General features: G+C 36.2%; 1 protein-coding gene across 1 annotated transcript; it reads right to left on the bottom strand.

Annotated features, from left to right (window-relative positions):
• Positions 1-8714: 8714 nt before the first annotated feature.
• On the bottom strand, positions 8715-13945 carry LOC145136443 (ubiquitin carboxyl-terminal hydrolase 17-like). Its single transcript, XM_079070557.1, has 11 exons — positions 13098-13945; positions 11210-12212; positions 11020-11108; positions 10839-10924; positions 10584-10737; positions 10341-10461; positions 10084-10241; positions 9923-10007; positions 9618-9830; positions 9479-9540; positions 8715-9403 (listed from the first exon to the last, which is right to left on the bottom strand). Exons 1-11 carry the CDS (start codon positions 13505-13507, stop codon positions 8911-8913), a joined length of 2874 nt encoding a protein of 957 aa, XP_078926683.1. The 5' UTR covers positions 13508-13945; the 3' UTR covers positions 8715-8910.
• Between the last annotated feature and the right edge of the window lie 4672 nt (positions 13946-18617).

Genomic DNA, 18617 nt, shown 5'->3' with positions numbered 1-18617 from the left:
ATGAGAAACAAACAGAACATACAACATACGGTACAGAACGAATATACCAAGATGCTATAGTATGAGAACATACAGGATCTAATTACACCAATGAATCACTAAAGGTGATAGTTATATTGGGTATACATGATCATAAAACTTTAATGTGAATTACACGGCTTGCAATTGTTTGCAGAGGTTGCGTTTGGTTTCCAGAATCGCTTGACACGGAGAGCGTTTAGTATGGGTACTAGTTTCACATTATGACCTTAATAAAACAAACATGTTTTAAAGGTAATTAGTACTACAGGATGTCAATTCAAAAGACAACTGAGTACTTATAAATTCCCATTACTTTCTAATAAGTGACAGTTCCACTTGAAAGGTAATACAAACTATTTTCGAGTCAAGATAGTTATAAACTAGGGGGAAACTTACATTTTACAAACGACAAACAGAACAGTCGGGTCTAGTACATTCAGTAGAAAGGGACCTATAATGCTAACTTTATGATTCCTTAGTGTATGCATTCAGGGATATATATATATATATATATATATATATATATATATATATATATATATATATTGGGTCCGACAGGTAGTAAGATGTGTGCTTTCCGCTTCATTTCCTGTTCCTTGTTTGGTTGTGGGCTTAGAGCAGATACACCCAACTTACTATCTATCCGAGCTTAGCTATATATAGGTTCTGTATACACCAAGTAATCATAAGGGGTACCATGTATGGGTCAGGTCATAGGACATTATTCAATGCACAGATTTCTAGTACAAAACATACTTTTCAAATGAAGAACTCTTGAATACAAAACTAGAAACTTAACAAGTAAAGGGTTTAATCCATTTTATTAAACCAGTAAAACTTAAAGGACCTTAGGTAGTTAATTCTATAATACCTTAGTTTATACACCAAGGTTATATATAATTAATATCCGATAGGTATTTGGATGTGTGCTTTCCGCCTCATTTCCTGTTCCTTGTTTGGTTGTAGGCTTAGGGCAGATTCACACAGTTAACTATCTGTTCGATATTAGATTATATATAACTAGTATAAACTAAGTGATTATAGAAGGAACTACTATGGTTACCATTTTATAATAAGAAATAAGGGTTTTCTTAAAGGATCTTTTCATCAAATATAAAGGAACTATTACAGTTAACTCCGTGAGTACCGAGTGAATACGCATGGGTTATATACAACGATGATCTAACAACCAAGGGGATGTGTGTCTTTCGGCTCATTTCCTGTTCCTTGTTTGGTTGTGGGCTTAGGGCAGATACACACAACCGATTGTTTGTTTACTCTGGGTTTTATATAACTTGTATCCATTTAATACGCATAGAAAGGACTGTTGAGTCATTTTTACTTATCTTTCATTAGAGCAGGAAATATAGGATTTTCTGGAGGAATAGGCAAACTTTTCTAAACAGAACTTACAACGTACTACGTTTTTCAACTACATTTTACAACAACTTTCTACAACTTACTTACATCACTAAAATCTTATGAACTCACCAGCTTAATTTTTGATCAACTCTTTCAAATAACTTGTATTCTCAGGAACCTAGTAGACAGGTACTCGTGCTGGGAATTCAGAAGATGAAGCATAATAGCTTCAAGTCTTGTTTTGTTATTCGCTTTTGTATTCTATGTTTTGTGAACACACACATTGTAAACACTTTCTTTCTAATGAAATGGTTGTTCATTACTTTGCTTACTATGATGCATGTCTTGTGATACTAAACATGACGTCCTCCACCCCCGAACGTTTCCGCCGTTCCGGTTTTGGGGTGTGACAGACCACAATAGCCGATGGATTTATATTCCATCGGCCGCCCAAGAAGCGAGCATAAGATCGCCAATCCACTGCCTTATCCACAGGTTCATCGCGATTTCAATCAATATGCACAAGGATGATGATAAAGTACCAAGCCAGGATGTATTTTTTCTTTGGTGTATTATTATGCCAAACACATTTTGCAACATTCCATATTGGCTGGCGAAGTATTTAGCTGAGGGTGGAGTGAACGACGGAAAAACTTCACGGATATGTGTGGGATGTTTGTGAAAAAATTGGCGAGATCGTATGGTGTTTTTAGAGGGGGATCGGGAACCACTTAACCATGGTACAACAACATGCCTTTAGTCCTCTTCTTTTCAAGAGGGCTAGAATTATTGAAGACTTTGGTGGGGGAAATTTTGCCATTCCCGATGAGGACGAGGTGGTGGCACCCGAGCAACTGGGTAGGAGAGTAAGACCGAGGCAAGGGCACGTGCATGATGACCCGTCCGTGATCTCGACTGAAGATGAGCTACCAATGTATCCATATAATGTGGAGTTGAGGGCGTATCAAGATGACATCGGTCGTAGTTTACTACAACCACATGACCCTCGCCCATATGATGCACCACATGAACATCCCCCCGAATGGATAATGTTCCCGACTACCCTCGTGTTAGAAGTTGGGAGGAAAGGTGGAGCGCAAGGCAAAGCGGAACCGGTGGTAACGGATATGGAGGAGGAGACGAGGAGGATGAAGATTGATTATCCTTTGATTTTTATTTGTGTTGGCATGTTGAAAAAATTTTATTTGGTTGTGTGTTTTTCTTTGTTTTGGTTTGTTTGTTTCTAAACTTTTAGTTATTTAGGAAAGTAAGTTAGGATATTTAATTTGTTTTCCTTTTTATTACATGGTTTGTGTTGTTGATCTTTTCAGAATATAGGGTGAGGGATGAATGCATAATTAAAGTGTGAGGAATAAACGTGAGAATTCGAGTCTAGACGAGAAGATTAGGAGTTTTGAGTCCAATTATGAATCCGACACTTAAAACAGCTGGAAAAGAGTCTTCTTAAGGGGGAGTGTTGCCTTAATACCCTCCTCAAACCCCAAAAATGGACTTGAAGCAGAAAGCAATTTTTATCCATACAGCAAAGAAAACTCGTCGAGTACACATATAGAACTCGACGAGTCCAAGCAAAAAAGCGCGACTTTCTGCCAGTATAGCGATTCAACTCGACGAGTTTCCATATGAACTCGACGAGTTGCTCATTCTTTTATCTTCAAGTCGACGATTTGATTCCATTCGACGAGGGCCTGGATTATATTCTTTGAAGACTATTTTCCAAGCATTTCCAAGAGCTTTTTCCTCTATATTTGGAGTTGTACCACACAAGACTTATGACACCGAAGGCATGGATGAGTTGTTCCCATGCCTAAAGTCAACTGAAGATGGAGCTTAAAAAGAAGAAGATCAACCTCGCAACTTCTATCCCAGGGGAGTTTGTTCCAATTCTCTCTTTACTTTTATGTTCTTTATCATGCATAACATGCAATAGGGACATTGCATAAATTAAGTGTGGGGTAGGGGTTTGTTACATTAGTTAAATTAGAATCCTATGTATAATTCAAAAAAAATGCATAAAATTGCTAGGGCTAATTCAGAAAATTTTGGTAAAAAACAATTAGGATTCCATGCTAGTATTGTGTTTGATGATTTTATGAGAACCCAAATGTTTAGTTGAGCCAATATACGTTATAATGCATTTGTCGCCCCCTTTATTCTAGTGAAATCATGGGACAAAAACACAACCTCACTTAGTTTGAGGGACGCAACATGTTTAGCATCGTGTACCAGAAATGTATCCAGGAAAGCTTAAGTAGTCATTGCACATGAGACTAATGCCTTTAACCAATAAAGGATGAAGTTAAATCCCCTTGAGTAAGCATATGCTTTTCTAGGTTTTTAGTTTGAGTGAAAAAAGTGAGTTTTAGAAAGAAAAAAAAAGTTGAAAAAGGAAGCGAAATTAGCAATTGGAAGCTTGGAAATTGAAGTTTGAAGAAAGAAGGCTTAAAAGAAGAAAAACTCGACGAGTTGGCCATCAACTCGACGAGTTGGTCAGAAGGTTCGTGATTCAACAATGTCTTGCCGTACACACGTATTAAGTGAAAAACTCATCGAGTTGGGTCTAAAAACTCGAAGATTTGGTGTGAAATTTTGGAATCTCTATATAAATCGTTTATTCCCGAAATCCTAACACATTTTGGAGACTTTTTGGCGACTATTGAAGATCAGAAGGGTTTTGGAGCTTTGGTTTTCAAGAATTCAACCTAGAAGTCAATTTAGAAGAGATCAAAGGCGACAAACATTACTCTTTTCTTAATCTTTTGTATAAACCATGTTTGAATCATTAGATTTTGATTTTAGGATGCTATCTGTTGTAGATATGAGCTAAAAGCTTTTTACTTCTGTTTAGACTAGATAATCTTATAAATATGGTTTGATTGAAATGTTAATAATCAAGTTTATTGAGTTGCATGAAGATCTTCTTAATTGCTTGAATCATATAGTTTTGTGAAAACAATATTGTATGCCTAGTATTAGTGAATATGAACCTAGGGTTAACTAGAAAATAAATAAGTTAATGTGTGATCATGTGTGATGAACAACCACATATGAGTTTATTGAATTAACAAATTTAGTTAACTAATATTACAAGTATTACTTGATCCGAACTGAACACTAGGAAACTTGTTAGTTTAATCAATTGGTCACTGTTTGAATTAACTTGTTTGCTAAAGGATTAGTAATAGATAAGATGAACATAATCACATTAGAAATCGGTAGCCATTGATATATTAATCCATTGCACTTTCCATGAAATCAACCATAGGAATAAGTGAATCGAATCTGAACAGAAGTCTTTTTTATCATTGAATCTAGTTGTCTTTTTGTTTTCTTTAGTTAATTAATTGTCTTTTGTTTGAGTGTTATTTGAATGCTTAAGTTTCTACTCTTTCAAAACTAAAGAAAACCCCCTTTATTACTTGTTTTATTTAGGTAATTCTAGTATTTATTTTAATTGTTACCGTTCCCTGTGTTCGATACCCTACTTGCTTGAACTATATTGCTAAACGATAGGTACACTGCCTTTTGTGTGTTTATTTTTGTGTCTAAGTTAGTAGGATTAAAACTAGTACTATTTCACATGTATCATTAATACACTATAAAAGCTCCTAATCTTGCCCTAAACTCAAACTAGCATAAAAAGAGGTCAAGATTAGAACTTTATACCTCCTGAATCTTCCCAACAGAGTGAAGGTTCTTGATCTACAACACCAAAGCGACACCAAGCTTGATCACCAAGATTTACTTCCTTGAAATAACACTAAAAACCTTTCAAAATCACCTCCAAGCTCAAGAATACTCCACCAAGAGAAATAGGGTTCGAATAAGGCTCTAAAGTCAGTGGAGGCTGAGAAATGAGAAAGCCTTGAGCTTATAAGGATGTTTAAATAGTGCCCAAAACCTAAAATTATGGTTTGACACTCTGCCAATTACGTTGGGCATACCCCAGCTTACGTTGGGCGTACCCACCCAGATACGTGCCTTTCCTCCTTGCATGCATGGGTCCAACTTGCAAATCTTTTCCATTAAAGGCCATACCTGCCAATTATTCAAACAACCATAACTCCTTTGTCTTAGGTCCGTTTCCTACGAACTTTATATCCATGCATAGGTGACGAGAAGCCCTACACTTCTGTCAACTCACCTTTGCCTTAAGACTTCCCGAACAGAAACCCAAACTCATAAAGGCCCGAATTAACAAATTATTATTATACCATTAGGCTCCGAAACGCCATCGAACACTCAAATCACTTAAACTATAGCACACACATCCAAAAAGGGCCAAATCTTTTCTTCCCCAAGGCCCTAAACCTCATGATAACTGATGATTGGGCCACAACCCCGAATAATGAATCAATCTGAAACCGAGTGTTGCAACACTCCCCTCTCTTCCCCTCTCTTGTTCTCCGAAAAAAAAACGTGACATGCTACCACCACAAGCAAACCATCGGCCACCACCAACCTTGCGACACCACCCCCACATAACTACAGCCAATGTAAGCTTCAATCCCCACCATTCTTTTTCTTTTTTCTTTTCTGTTATTGCTTTCTTGAGGCATGAATCAGCTGAGATCGAAGAGACCTCGTGAAATGGGTCTCATATTCTCCTTCGTGTTGCGACCTTTGAAAGAAACAGGAGAAGAAACACAGTAAAAACTCCATTTCATTTTAATTAAAACTAACCCTTATCTTGTGATGTTATTACAAACTAGCCCCACCTCCAAACTTGGAATTAAAATAAACAGTTTAGCCCCCCCCCCCCCCTCCTCCTCCTTGTCTTGTAATTTATATATGCACTCGAGAAACTTACTATCTATTTAAGCGAGTAGTGTACATTTTTTTGGATATATCAAAATAACTCGGCTTTTATAGTGAAACTTTATCGTATACCTTAGTTATTGGCCTTTATAGTGAAACATTATTCATTACCTAAGTTTAACTACTTAGTATACCCTCTCGGCTATAACCGTTAATCCTAGGAGCGAGATACATATGTATAGATCTATATTGGTTGACACCCCACCTGAGGTTGCTAGCTACAACCCCAACAGATCAATCGAAGCGGGTGATAATTATCTTCAGTCTTTATCCACGACATCAAATGAAGCGTCATAAGGGGTTATATCTAGTTACATAGCTCGATTAAAGGAATCACTATATGCATTAACTGGATTCTTTATCTAGAAACCATAGATTCGGTTTCTCCTTTTAACAAACATTTTCAAACATGGTTTTAACTACAAATAAAATACTTTTCTGACTCTTTTTAAAAGTATTATTATTGTGGTTAGCAGATAACCTATAACTCTCACCAACCTTTGTGTTGACTCTCAAACGTCATGTATTATTAAGAGATCATTGAACCAGATTTTAGCAGAAGAGATAGTTATGGATTTCGGGCAATCTAATCTTCTCTAGTTTTTGTTATATCGACCTGTTGGTTAAGGCAAATTCATGAACTTATTATTATTATTTGTATGAACCATGTATTCCCTTAAAGTGGCATATAACTGTTGTGTTGTTATTGTTGTAACTTTTGATGTATATTCAATTTGCTTGTGATCCATGAACTAAGTCGCACAGCCCGACATGTTCCGCCGCCTCAGTCGGAGGTGTGACAGTATATAAGAGTGTCTTATGCATGCAAAACTAGCTCTTCTTTTCTTCTCCATTTGCTCTCTAAAACCGTGAGTTTTATGCCTCTACAACACTCTCCCTTTGAAGCTAGATGTTGGTGTTTAGAGCCTTACTTTGTGTCTTCCTTTAGTGCTTAATTGCTTAAGCACTTAGGACTTAAAGAACAAAGTATTACAATAAGGAACTAGCATTCCAAGTGTCTTACTCTTGATGGTGAATACATATAGAGAAATTCTACTCTTGAATTTTTGTTATCTTCATCAACACCCCAAAACCAAGTGGGTTCAAAGGCTTCAAAGGTTGTCTTTCTAAAAACTTTTTGGTCTTTTTTATTTCATTCTAACATCTATAAATAGATCCTTGATGGTTTGTTTTGTTATAATCTAAAAATAAACTTGTTGTTTTTATTAGACTTCTGTTGCGGTTTTTGTGAAAAACAAACTTATATTTTGTATCAAACCCCATCATTATATTGACTATAGATGACTCGATGCATCAACCCGAAAAGATCATTCCCCACTTCCATTTATCGACCAAATGTTGGAAAGTTTAGTGGGAAAAAATCAATATTATAATTTAGACGGGTATTTTAGTTTTTAGCAAATACTTGTTGCACTCAAGGACCAAGAGAAAACTATGTTTACATGTCCCATTGGCATATTTGCATATAGGCGGATGCATTTTGGATTTGCAATGCCCCCGCCACTTTTCAAAGGTGCATGGTGAATATTTTTTTCAGAGTATGTTGAGGAAGTCATCCACATATTCATGAGTGAATTCACGGTTTATGGTAATTCTTTTATAGAATGCTTGGAAAATTTAGAGATATTTTTTAAAAGATGTATTAAGACCAACTTTGTTTTGAATTATGAAAAGTGACATTTTATGGTTGATAAAGGTATCATATTTGGTCATTGTCGTGTCTTCTAAGGGTCTAGAAGTAGACAGAAAAAATATCGATATCATTAAGTCTTTACCTTACCCAACTTGTGTTTGCGAGATATGTTCTTTTCTTAGTCATGCAGGTTTTTACCGAAGGTTAATTAAGAAATTATCCAAGATAGCTCGTCTTATGTATGAAATCTTACAAAATGATGTAGAATTTGAATGTTCCAAGTAATGCAAGCAAACTTTTGATCAGTCGAAGGAGTTGTTGGTCATGGCTTCAATATTGTAGACCATTTCTATTATTTTACAGTTAGGTATCGACTATTTTTGTAATTTTGTGGAAAAAAAAATGGAAGATTTTTGTAGCTTTGGTATATGGAAGGGCCTGTTTTTGCAATTTTTTTATACATAGGGACCATTTCAGTATTTTTATGAAATAGACACAATTTATGTAAATTCACTATTACACAGGACCATTTGTGTAACTTTGTAAAAAGACAGGGATCCTTTCTGTTAATACTTGATTATTTAGGTACTATTCCTGTAAATTTATGAAAGACAGGACCATTTTTATGATTCTTCTATGAAATATGGACCATTTTGTGAACTTATATATTAAAGAGAGATCATTTTTGCAAATTTCCACTCTCCTAAGTCCTAACTCCTAAATATGCGTGTAAAAAAAGTAAGCCGTTAGAAAGAAAAAGAAAAACAACCCTAAAACCAAGTAATCAAGCATCTATTTTACCAAATGATTCGATTTTAATTTCCTTACAGCATACACGTTACAAAATATTTTATATATTATATATATTCAAGGGAAGAGAGTGACAAAATGTTGAAGGCTGACTCTTTTAACTGTTTTAACAGAGCCACCGACATCATCAAAAGTACTAGAATACATACAGCCACCCCCTAACCCCGACCCATCACAAGCCGCCACCCCCAAAAAACATCCTTATTCCACCAACCAATCTCCCCTCATTTTTCTGATCTTCCGTGAGTTGTTGTTGATCTTCTCAAAGTCGGCCGCCCACCTAATCTATCGAAATTAGTCTCCCTACAACTATTACTACTCCTACCCCAAACATCTTCATCATACAAAACCCCCGGAAGCTTCCGTGAGTACAATGGTGAAGGGGAGGAAGATGATGACGATGATGATGAGGTGTCGACATCTGATATGTTGTTGATGTTGTTGTATTCGTGTTCCCATTCCCAGGGATTAATGTGGTCTTCGATACTGGTTGAATCACGGTTGCTGCTTTCGGTGCTGCAAGAGCATGACTCGGAGAAGATTCCGGAACTGTCGCTTGATGAGGATGATTCTTCTTCTAGTGTGCGGTGGCGTATCGGAGGATCATTTCTCATGTCCCATGGCTCCTTTGTGAATGTTGTAATTTTGTGTTTTTTCGGATCCGTGTTGTGGCGGGATAATAAGCTTCGGATTATCCGTGGAGCACGTGGAGAGCATCTGGATATTTTAAATACAAATTATTTCAGAAAACGTTATTATGTCAACAAGTCATAAAGAAAACGTTAAAAGTACCTCGCATAGAGAAGCAAATATGCTCCTTTCATCAATACACTCTGAAGATCAACCTCTTTTACCTACATAAGCAAGTGGGACACATAAGCATTCCACTATTTTGTTTTTTTGGTAATTAAAAATAAATAAATAAACATACCCGGGAGTCATCAATTTTAAACCAACGATTCTGAATGTTTTTAACATAACACACATAATGACCAGAGAAAGCAGCGTTCATTATGTCCACATGAACCACAACTCCATAAAGCCTGTAAACTGGTGACTTGTCACTTGTCCCACTCACATATGGAGCCATGTCTAAAATCTCCGGGAAGTGAATTGGTTTGTTCAGCTTTCCAAATTTACCAGACTGAAACAAATAGCAATGTACTTTTACTTTTTACTTTCATTTATTCGCATATTGTAACATCTTTGATTTAAAAAAAAAAAAATTTAAAATACCTGAAACCGCTTTAATGCAATGGTAAGCACGTTTGGGGCCTCCAACAATGTCAATTTCTTTTTGGCTTTCTCATAGGATTTACACCTGAAAGTTAAAAAGTTAAAAAAAAAAAATGTTTTTAACTTTTAAGGTGAGAAATTATATTGAATAATTAACCAACCTGCTGCATTTGTACTTGTTTTCACCATCTAGTACTTCAGTGCATGTAAATTTATCCAAAGCTTCTTCAAGAGTTGCTATATCACCTTCAATTTCAACGGTTAGATCCATCATCCGCTCATGTCGCTCTGATTTTCCACCACATTTCATGCACTTTATCTACAATTCAAAAGCCACAGTAGATTTAGAAATTAGAAGATTCTTGTGTTTTTTTTAGATAAAGATGATTTGAAGTAGTTAATAAAAGACTATTGTTACCTTAGATCTTAGATAACCACCAAATGCAAGTCCGATTAGAGTTGTTTCTTCTTCTAAGGAGTTGGAAGATTTTATTCCAGCTTCCTTAAGACATGCGGATTGCAAAGTATCAATAGCATACCTGTAATAACATCATTTGATAACTGAGTCAACTGAGTCAACTCAACTCACTAAGACTATTACAACAATTTAAAGACAAGAAACAAGAAATGGCATAAATCTTAAATGTTAAAGTCAATTCACCTTAAAAATTCATGTGCATCTTCTTCTTTCCCATGGCCAAGATTGCTTCCAATGTTTTCTAGAATGCGAATAGGAGAAAGTGGAGAATTCCCACCTTTTGACTTCAAAACTAGGGCTTCAAACTCACATGTGAAGCACCACTCTCTCTTATTACCTAACATACATGAAGTCAAACCAAAAAGTCAAAATAGGAGATATTTATATTTCAGAAAAGAAAGTTAACCTAACAATAACAAATAACAAATAACAACATACATGTTTTCGAATGGAGTCCTTGAAGAAGATACGCATTCAATGGTGGTGTGTATGTCAAACACTGGAGCACAGCATTAGCATAACAGCTGCAGAATGTTTAAACATGAATATCAAATTAGTATTTACAATGATGAGGATGAGGGTATTAACGTCTTTTGAAGGCCAAAGTGATGAGATCTACCTGTTTCCACAATTTACAAGGCCAAAAGGGCGCAATTCAACTTGTTTCCAGTTGTAAAGCTTGACAAACATTTCATACGAGAAGAGACCCTGTTTGAAAATCAATTTCAAGTATCAGATTATGAAATTTATTGACTTCAAGATAAAAAAAAAAAAAAAAAAAAAAAAATAGAATAAGTTCTAATCAAGACCTTGCAACTGTATCTATGTGCAGTTTCACTTTCTGCCCTTGGTGAACATTGGCGAGTCAACTTAGAGGGCTTAAACTGGTCAACAACTTTCAACATTGATGTCTTCAATCCACTTCGAACAGTTTCACTTTCAGATGAATTAGCAGTAGCAGTAGCAACCCTATTTTTCTCATCATGAACAACTACAGGCTTTGTAGTTTGAGATACAAGTCTGTTGGTTGTGGTAGATGATGTTAAATGAGTAGCAGAAGCTTTGGATGATTTGAATGCAGGTGGAGTAAAGCTCTTATTGTTGAATACATCATTTGAGTTTGACTTTGACTTTGACCTCTCGGGAATCTGCATGCTACCAAATGTTTTGGACTCTTTATCTGTTGAATGCTCAACAGATGGAGATATCTTCAATGGTGACCTTGTTGTTAACATTTCATTTGATGAAGAGGTTTCATTGGTTGACTTTTTAGTTCCAAAGCCATTTGGAGTGTGGTTACCTGTTGAATTCACAGTGACACCTTTCACACTATTATAACCAGATGTTTCAAACCCATCAAGCTCATGATCAATGGTGGATTTCTTGGAATGGATTGGGCCACTCCAAAAATCAGAAGAGGTTGTATCTTCATTGCTGAGGTTGAATTTGGTCTGATTGATTTTGTTTGAATCGGTAGATTTTCTTGAAGGACTGACCTCTGATTTTACTGAAACAAAGTTATCAGAATCCAATGAACTGACTGAAAAGGTTTCGGTGGATGATCTGGTAGGGGTAGAGAAAGTAGAAGATTCAGAAGTTGATGATTCAGATGTTGATTGGAAGAAAGAATTGGTTTCAGGTTGATGTGAATCTTCATGAAGATTTGCATTTGGTGAGTGGTTATTGGAATCTTTATCATCTTCTTTGTTAATCGAGATGTCTGACACATCTTTGGTAGGTTTCACAGCCACATAAGGTTTGCATTCATCCTTGTGACCTTGTCTCCAGTGAACAATTTGGCATCTCCCAGAGCTGCAGTTAAATTGAATTATTTATGATATATGCATTAATGGGCCTCTTTAACATCTTTTAGACTTTTAGTAAGTGAATGGATCAACCTACTTTCATATATGTACAACTCTACTTCTGAACTTCCTATAGAAAGTTTCTCCAATATGAGAACAGACTATGATTTCGTTCAGAAGAAAATAAGAAAGGTAAATGCTAAGAGGCAAAAACAAATGATAAAGATTTGTATTAAGCACCAAAATCGATGTTTTTTATCAACAAATGTTCCAAGGAGATCTCATAAGTTACAAAGATTGTGCATATGAGTATGTGTGGGCATTATGCATGTGGAAAGATGTGTTTGTCAATCTACACATAAGGTAATCATGTTAGGAAAGCAACAACAATGTCCTTGTTAACATTTACTAGAACTCCTAAACAACTATACAAGCATAGTTTTTTTGTTAATAAGAAAGTCTATTTTCATACATTTTATCATCTGTTGGAGCATGGCAATATGTGGTTAGTTTTAAATATTTTGACATGTCATACCTTTATGATGAGTTCACAAGGTTAACAAATCAAGCTAGCAATTTCTTTTTCTTTCTGGTTGGTCTGCATTTCTCTGTTAGTTTATGCACCAACTCGAACAAAAAAATTATTTTTAGTTTCTACATCTAATTGTGCCCCTCTTAAAGGATAACTCAAATGCCAATTTATCTATTTTAACTAAATTACCTGCTTGAATCAATTTAAGGAATTCTTTTCCTCACGTATCTTCGTCTAAGAGTTTATCTATGTCATATCTAGAGGGTTCTGCAGTATATAATCTCAGATGATAGAAGCATCATTCAGATCAAGAAAGAAAGTCATACGTTTTACACTCTAGGGTTCAGGATTTAAGCTTACCAGTAACGAACAGCTTTGCACTTGGCGCAGCGCGTGCTGGTGGGAGAGAAGCAAACAGCACATTGATATGGCGGCTTCAACGATGAGACGATTGGAACCGATGTCTTCGGCGGTACCCAGGCCGATTCCGGAGCTGGTACCCAGGCCGATTCCGGAGCCGGTACCCAGGCTGAATCCGGGGACCGAATCGAAGAACGAGTGTTGGCGGTGAAAAAGTATCCCTCTGTAGCCTCAATCTCAGCCCTAGCTGCCTCTTCCGATGCCAAAATCAGAAGCTTCTTAATCTCTTCGTTCCTCGCCGTCGCGTGTTGAAATTTTCTGCGGATAACAAAGCCGATCACCGGAAAAATCACGAATACCGCTACCAGGACCACCAGGTTTGGGAGCCCTAGATCCCTTCCAACAAGCATCTATACAGAACGACGATGCATCCAGCAGAATGATAATGAAACCCTAATTCCACAACAATCATAGATGGAATCCCTCGAACACAAAAGCAATATCTTCAGTAACACGATCAAATTCAATCTTCAATCGATCAAATGCCCTTTTATTCCACAAAGTCGGTGCTTGCGATGATGATGGCGGTTCATAAACATCGTCTGATTGAATCATAAACCAAAGCTTATGAAGTGGATTTGAGGTGGAAGAAAGTTTAAACAGCCATCGTGACTTCCCCAAACAGTTCTTCGCAAATTCTTGCACTTATTAAATTCGGAGATTTGCAGATCAAGATTTTAGGGCTTTTGTGTGTGTGAAAAAAGAGAAATTTAGAAAGAAACGAATTTGTCTAAGCATCGAGAGACGTGATTTCTTCGGTCATCTAATATTCCGACCCGAAATCCACGAGGGGAATCCGATCTTCCCATGCAATTTTTCATATTAAACAATATTTACTTCTTTAAATAGTATAAATTATCAACTAACTTTTATATTTTTGAACATCTTCTTCTATTATAGTTTTTTGTTTTATAATCTTGTATTCGATATCATTGATATTCATCACTTATAATCCTTTTATAAAATTAAATAATTTATCTTTATTTAATAAAATATTTTATAAAACTCTCCTATTTAATTTGTTGTTTTTTATTATTTAGACAAAATTGCAAGAATGGTCCCGTGGTATGTCAAAACTAGCAAGTTTGGTCCAAAATGAGTTTGGCTCGCAAGGATGGTCCAATAGTTTCGTTTTGTTGCGAGTTTGGTCCAATTTGGTTTGAACTTTTTTGTAAAGACGATTTTACCCCTTATTATTTAATTTTTCATTTTTGTTTTATTACCAACAATTAAAAAATAATTAAAAACAAAACAAAAAGAAAATCTCTCTCTCTCTCTCTCTCTCTTAATGACGATCCCCATTCCAAATCCCGCATCCACGATCTTCCAGGTCGTGGATTCAAGAGGTAAGAACAAAAGTTCTAAATTTTCATCAATTTGTGTCATCAGATCGTGGAGGGTTTGGCAGTATGTTTCTTATGATTCAAAACTTAACGTGAATTCATCCACGCGATTCTCGATCCCGCCCTAACGCCTCCGATTTTACTGACGAAGGAGACAGAGGATAAACGAATCGAGTTCAGAGCTCCGTTGTGGATGGCGTTTTTGATCGTTGCGTGATGGGTTGAGGAGTTTGGGAGAACAGATTTGACCTGCTTCACCTCAAGAACATGTGTTCATTATCCCTCGTCCTGACATAATCATCAACATTGTAACACTCAAACCATCACCATCTCATCCCGAAACCATCACCTGCTTCACCTCAAGAACATGTGTGTATGTGTGTCTTGAATTGATTTTTTGTTGAATAGATTTCTGGTGGATTTGAGAGGCAGCGGCTAGGGCTGAGTTGAAAGTTTGCTCAATTTTAACTCTAACCGATATGTATATCCTTCTCCTTGATCGATATGCAGTGAAACAAGAACATGGCTTCTTTTCTTTTTCTTTTTTGATTTTTTTGCTGATGTAGTAAACAACAACAGGGGATGTCGATTATTGAAGTTTATGGAGGTGGGTTGTCACACCCTGAAACCTGATGGCGGAAACGTTCCGGGGCGGAGTGTTGTCGTTCCTTCTGATGGGTCTTGGTCGGGGAGGCATCTTGTTCTAGAAATAATCAGGGAGAAGAGGATGGTAAGTCCTCGAGATATAAAACAAAATATATCTCATTCTGATAATGAAAGTATTTTACCGAGCGATAAACACAGAAAGGTTACTAATACAAGTAAGTTATCGCTTAAGGAAGGAGAGGTAGCAATACTTAGAGTGAATCTGTATACTGATTTTGGTTCTAGCGAAAATACTCCTATAATATTTTATGTGAGATGATGTTTGGTAAGTTTTAGGCCTGCTGTAACACCACAGTCACTCCCAAGCACATGTTGGTCATGTCTCGACTGAATATAGTTGATCAGGCTATATTCACCCTAGACATGATTACGTAACTGCCCAGGTTTAACCGCAACGTTCCAGCATCCAAATACTTTTGTTCTGTTCTACTAACGACAAGAATTTTTGTTATGTATGCATGCTCGTATACTTTTTATAAAAATACTTTATATTTTGAAAGTATACTTTTAGCGTAGAGCACTTAGGCCCCTTAGTGTTTATAGTTGTATACCACGTAAGGTTCGGTATACTAGCTCGCTATAAACAAGGGCTCTGATACCAATCTGTCACACCCCGAAACCTGATGGCGGAAACGTTCCGGGGCGGAGGACGTCATGTGTAGTATCACAACCAATGAATAACAGCAATCATAGCAACACAACCATTACAGTGAATACTTAAACAAAAATTTTTACATCAGTTGAAACTTGTCTGAAACTTTGTTTGAATTACATCCAATAGCTTTGTATAGTAAAAACTTAAAAACTCTTAATGCTTCAGTTCCTCAAAATCCAGCAAGTACCTGTCTACTGATTTCCTGAGAATACAAGCAGTTTGAAAATATCAGCATAACGCTGGTGAGTTCATAAGCAGTAGTTTGTAGTGAAAATCGTTGATGAGTTCGGAAAATGTTTGTATAGTGAAAATCGATGTGCCGGTTAACCACACACGCTCCACCGATCTATAATAAAGTCAAGTTACCCTTTGCGACTCTTACTAGTCCATGTTAGTGTGTCGGTTAACCACACACGCTCCACTAACGACTTCGTAAGGTACAAAGTGTAATTTTATGGGCTAGCACCAATTTCACATTTTCCTAAAGTAACTAAGATTGGGAATTTATAATGTATAGTTACTTTATAATTCATTATACTTTTAACGAGTATTTAAAGTCGTATCCTACCCGTTCGGCTAACGACCCTCCACCGATCAAGGAAGCGGTGGGTGAGAATGGACACCCATTAAGTCACCATTTTATAGGCAACAACCTTATACCCCCCTTATAGACTGGCTTCGTGAATGAGGCCTACTAACGGTAAGAATGACATATTCTTATACATATCTATATAATAAAATTATAATAATAGTATAAGTGTTGATTTTTAAACTTTTTAAAAATCTAAGGTTTAATTTGGAATTAAAGTATTAAAGTGTAAGACTTTTCAAATTCCAAAACTTGAGGGCAAGATTTGAAACTATTCCAAGTCTCTTCAATTTGTAACTTATGAGTTTTAATGGTTCATAAAAATGAAGACTCTTCATTTTATGAAACCTCTTTAGTTCTTTAATCACAATTTAAAGAAGTGACTTTTGGTTATCCATAACTTGAGGACAAGTTATGGACACCATCATTGCCATTAAGATCATGAATTAAACACACATGGAGGTTACACATAATTCCTATGATCTTCTAAACTCATATGAACACAAATTCATGTCAAGCAATTTCAAGAAAATCATATAAACATATACAATACTTGAAAATTGATAAAAGTCATGTAAAATGGGTTAACATAATCATTATCATTTTGAAAAACATATTTTACAAGTCCAAAACAGATTGGGATAATGATCTTAATCCATTTCCAGCAACAAAACTCGAAAAAAACTGCCCAGCACGCTCCTACTCGCCGAGTGCATTATTCTACTCGTCGAGTAGGATGAATTTGTTCATGGACTCGGCGAGTCCTCCCCATGGACTCGGCGAGTCCAGTCGTCAGAGTGCAGAATTTTCGATTTTTAAGCAGTTTTGCATCAAGTATACAAAAAACAATCCTAGGCTCTGATACCACTGATGGATTTTTGAGCATTCTAACACTTCCTAAGTGTACATGCAACCCTAATAACCTTGAATCTATGTTTTCTCTATATACATGCAAATTTCTTTTTCAAGGTTATTTCCTAACTAGCATGGCATGGGGATTACATAGAACATAAAACTAGTAGAAATACATACCTTGTTGTTGCTTGGATTCCTTCAAGACTTTGTGAGCCTAGCATCCCAAATGTTGTGCCTCAAATGCTTCACACAACACCACAAGACTTGGAATAACTTGAGAGAATGTCACTTAGCCTCAAAATCGGTTATGCCCTCTCTAGTAACACTAGGTCACGATTTTGCTAGCCATAGGGTTCCTTTTATAGTGTTGTCACAATTATGGTTTACACATGAATGCCCTTAATTGTCATGACTCTTGATTTCTCATGACCCATAGGTTTTTAACTCCCATAGACTATCCATGGAGCTCCATATGGTTATAACCAAACCCATAAACCATGGATCATTAATCCACCATAAAAGAATTGATGATTGTCATAATCAACCCTATATATTTAATTAGTTTCACTTTGATCACTAGATTAATACTAGATTAATACTTGATCAATACTAATTAAATAATACTATTATTAATATATTAGAACTTATAATATATTAATAATCATAAGTGCCTTATTCTCTCATTTAGTCTATCCAAGTATTGCAATGTCATGCAACCCAAATGGACCATGCCGGGTCGGGTCAAGTACATACCAAATAAAGTTATGGACTTAGACACTATATCCAACAAGTACAGCTCCTAATGCAAAGTCGCTCGCGTCACACATTTTTTCAAAAGGTAGGTTCCAATTCGGGGAAATAATGATCGGGGCATTAGTTAATTTTTCTTTCAGAAATTCAAAGGCCTCTAAACACTCTTTAGTGAAATTAAATGGTGCATCTTTTAAAAGTAATTGTGTTAGAGGTCTAGTTATTTTAGAAAAATCTTTTATGAAACGGCGGTAAAAACCCGCGTGACCTAAAAAACTCCTAATGCCCTTTACATTAGTTGGTGGAGGTAATTTAGCAATTGTATCTATTTTTGCCCGATCCACCTCAATTCCCGCTTTGGATACCTTGTGGCCCAAGACTATACCCTCTTTAACCATAAAGTGACATTTTTCCCAATTGAGGACTAAATCGGTTTTTTCACACCTTGCAAGCATTAAATCCAGGTTAGCAAGACAATCATGGAAGGAAGATCCAAAAACAGAAAAATCGTCCATAAATACTTCCATGAATTTTTCCACCATGTCATTGAATATGGCCGTCATGCACCTTTGAAATGTCGCAGGTGCATTGCATAACCCAAA

This window comes from Lactuca virosa, chromosome 9, assembly GCF_052849685.1.
Source record: "Lactuca virosa cultivar CGN04683 chromosome 9, Lactuca_virosa_CGN04683_v6, whole genome shotgun sequence".
Taxonomy (NCBI): Eukaryota; Viridiplantae; Streptophyta; class Magnoliopsida; order Asterales; family Asteraceae; genus Lactuca; species Lactuca virosa.
The sequence above is the reverse complement of the archived record's forward strand: the minus strand, read 5'-3'. Positions and strand labels throughout refer to the sequence as shown.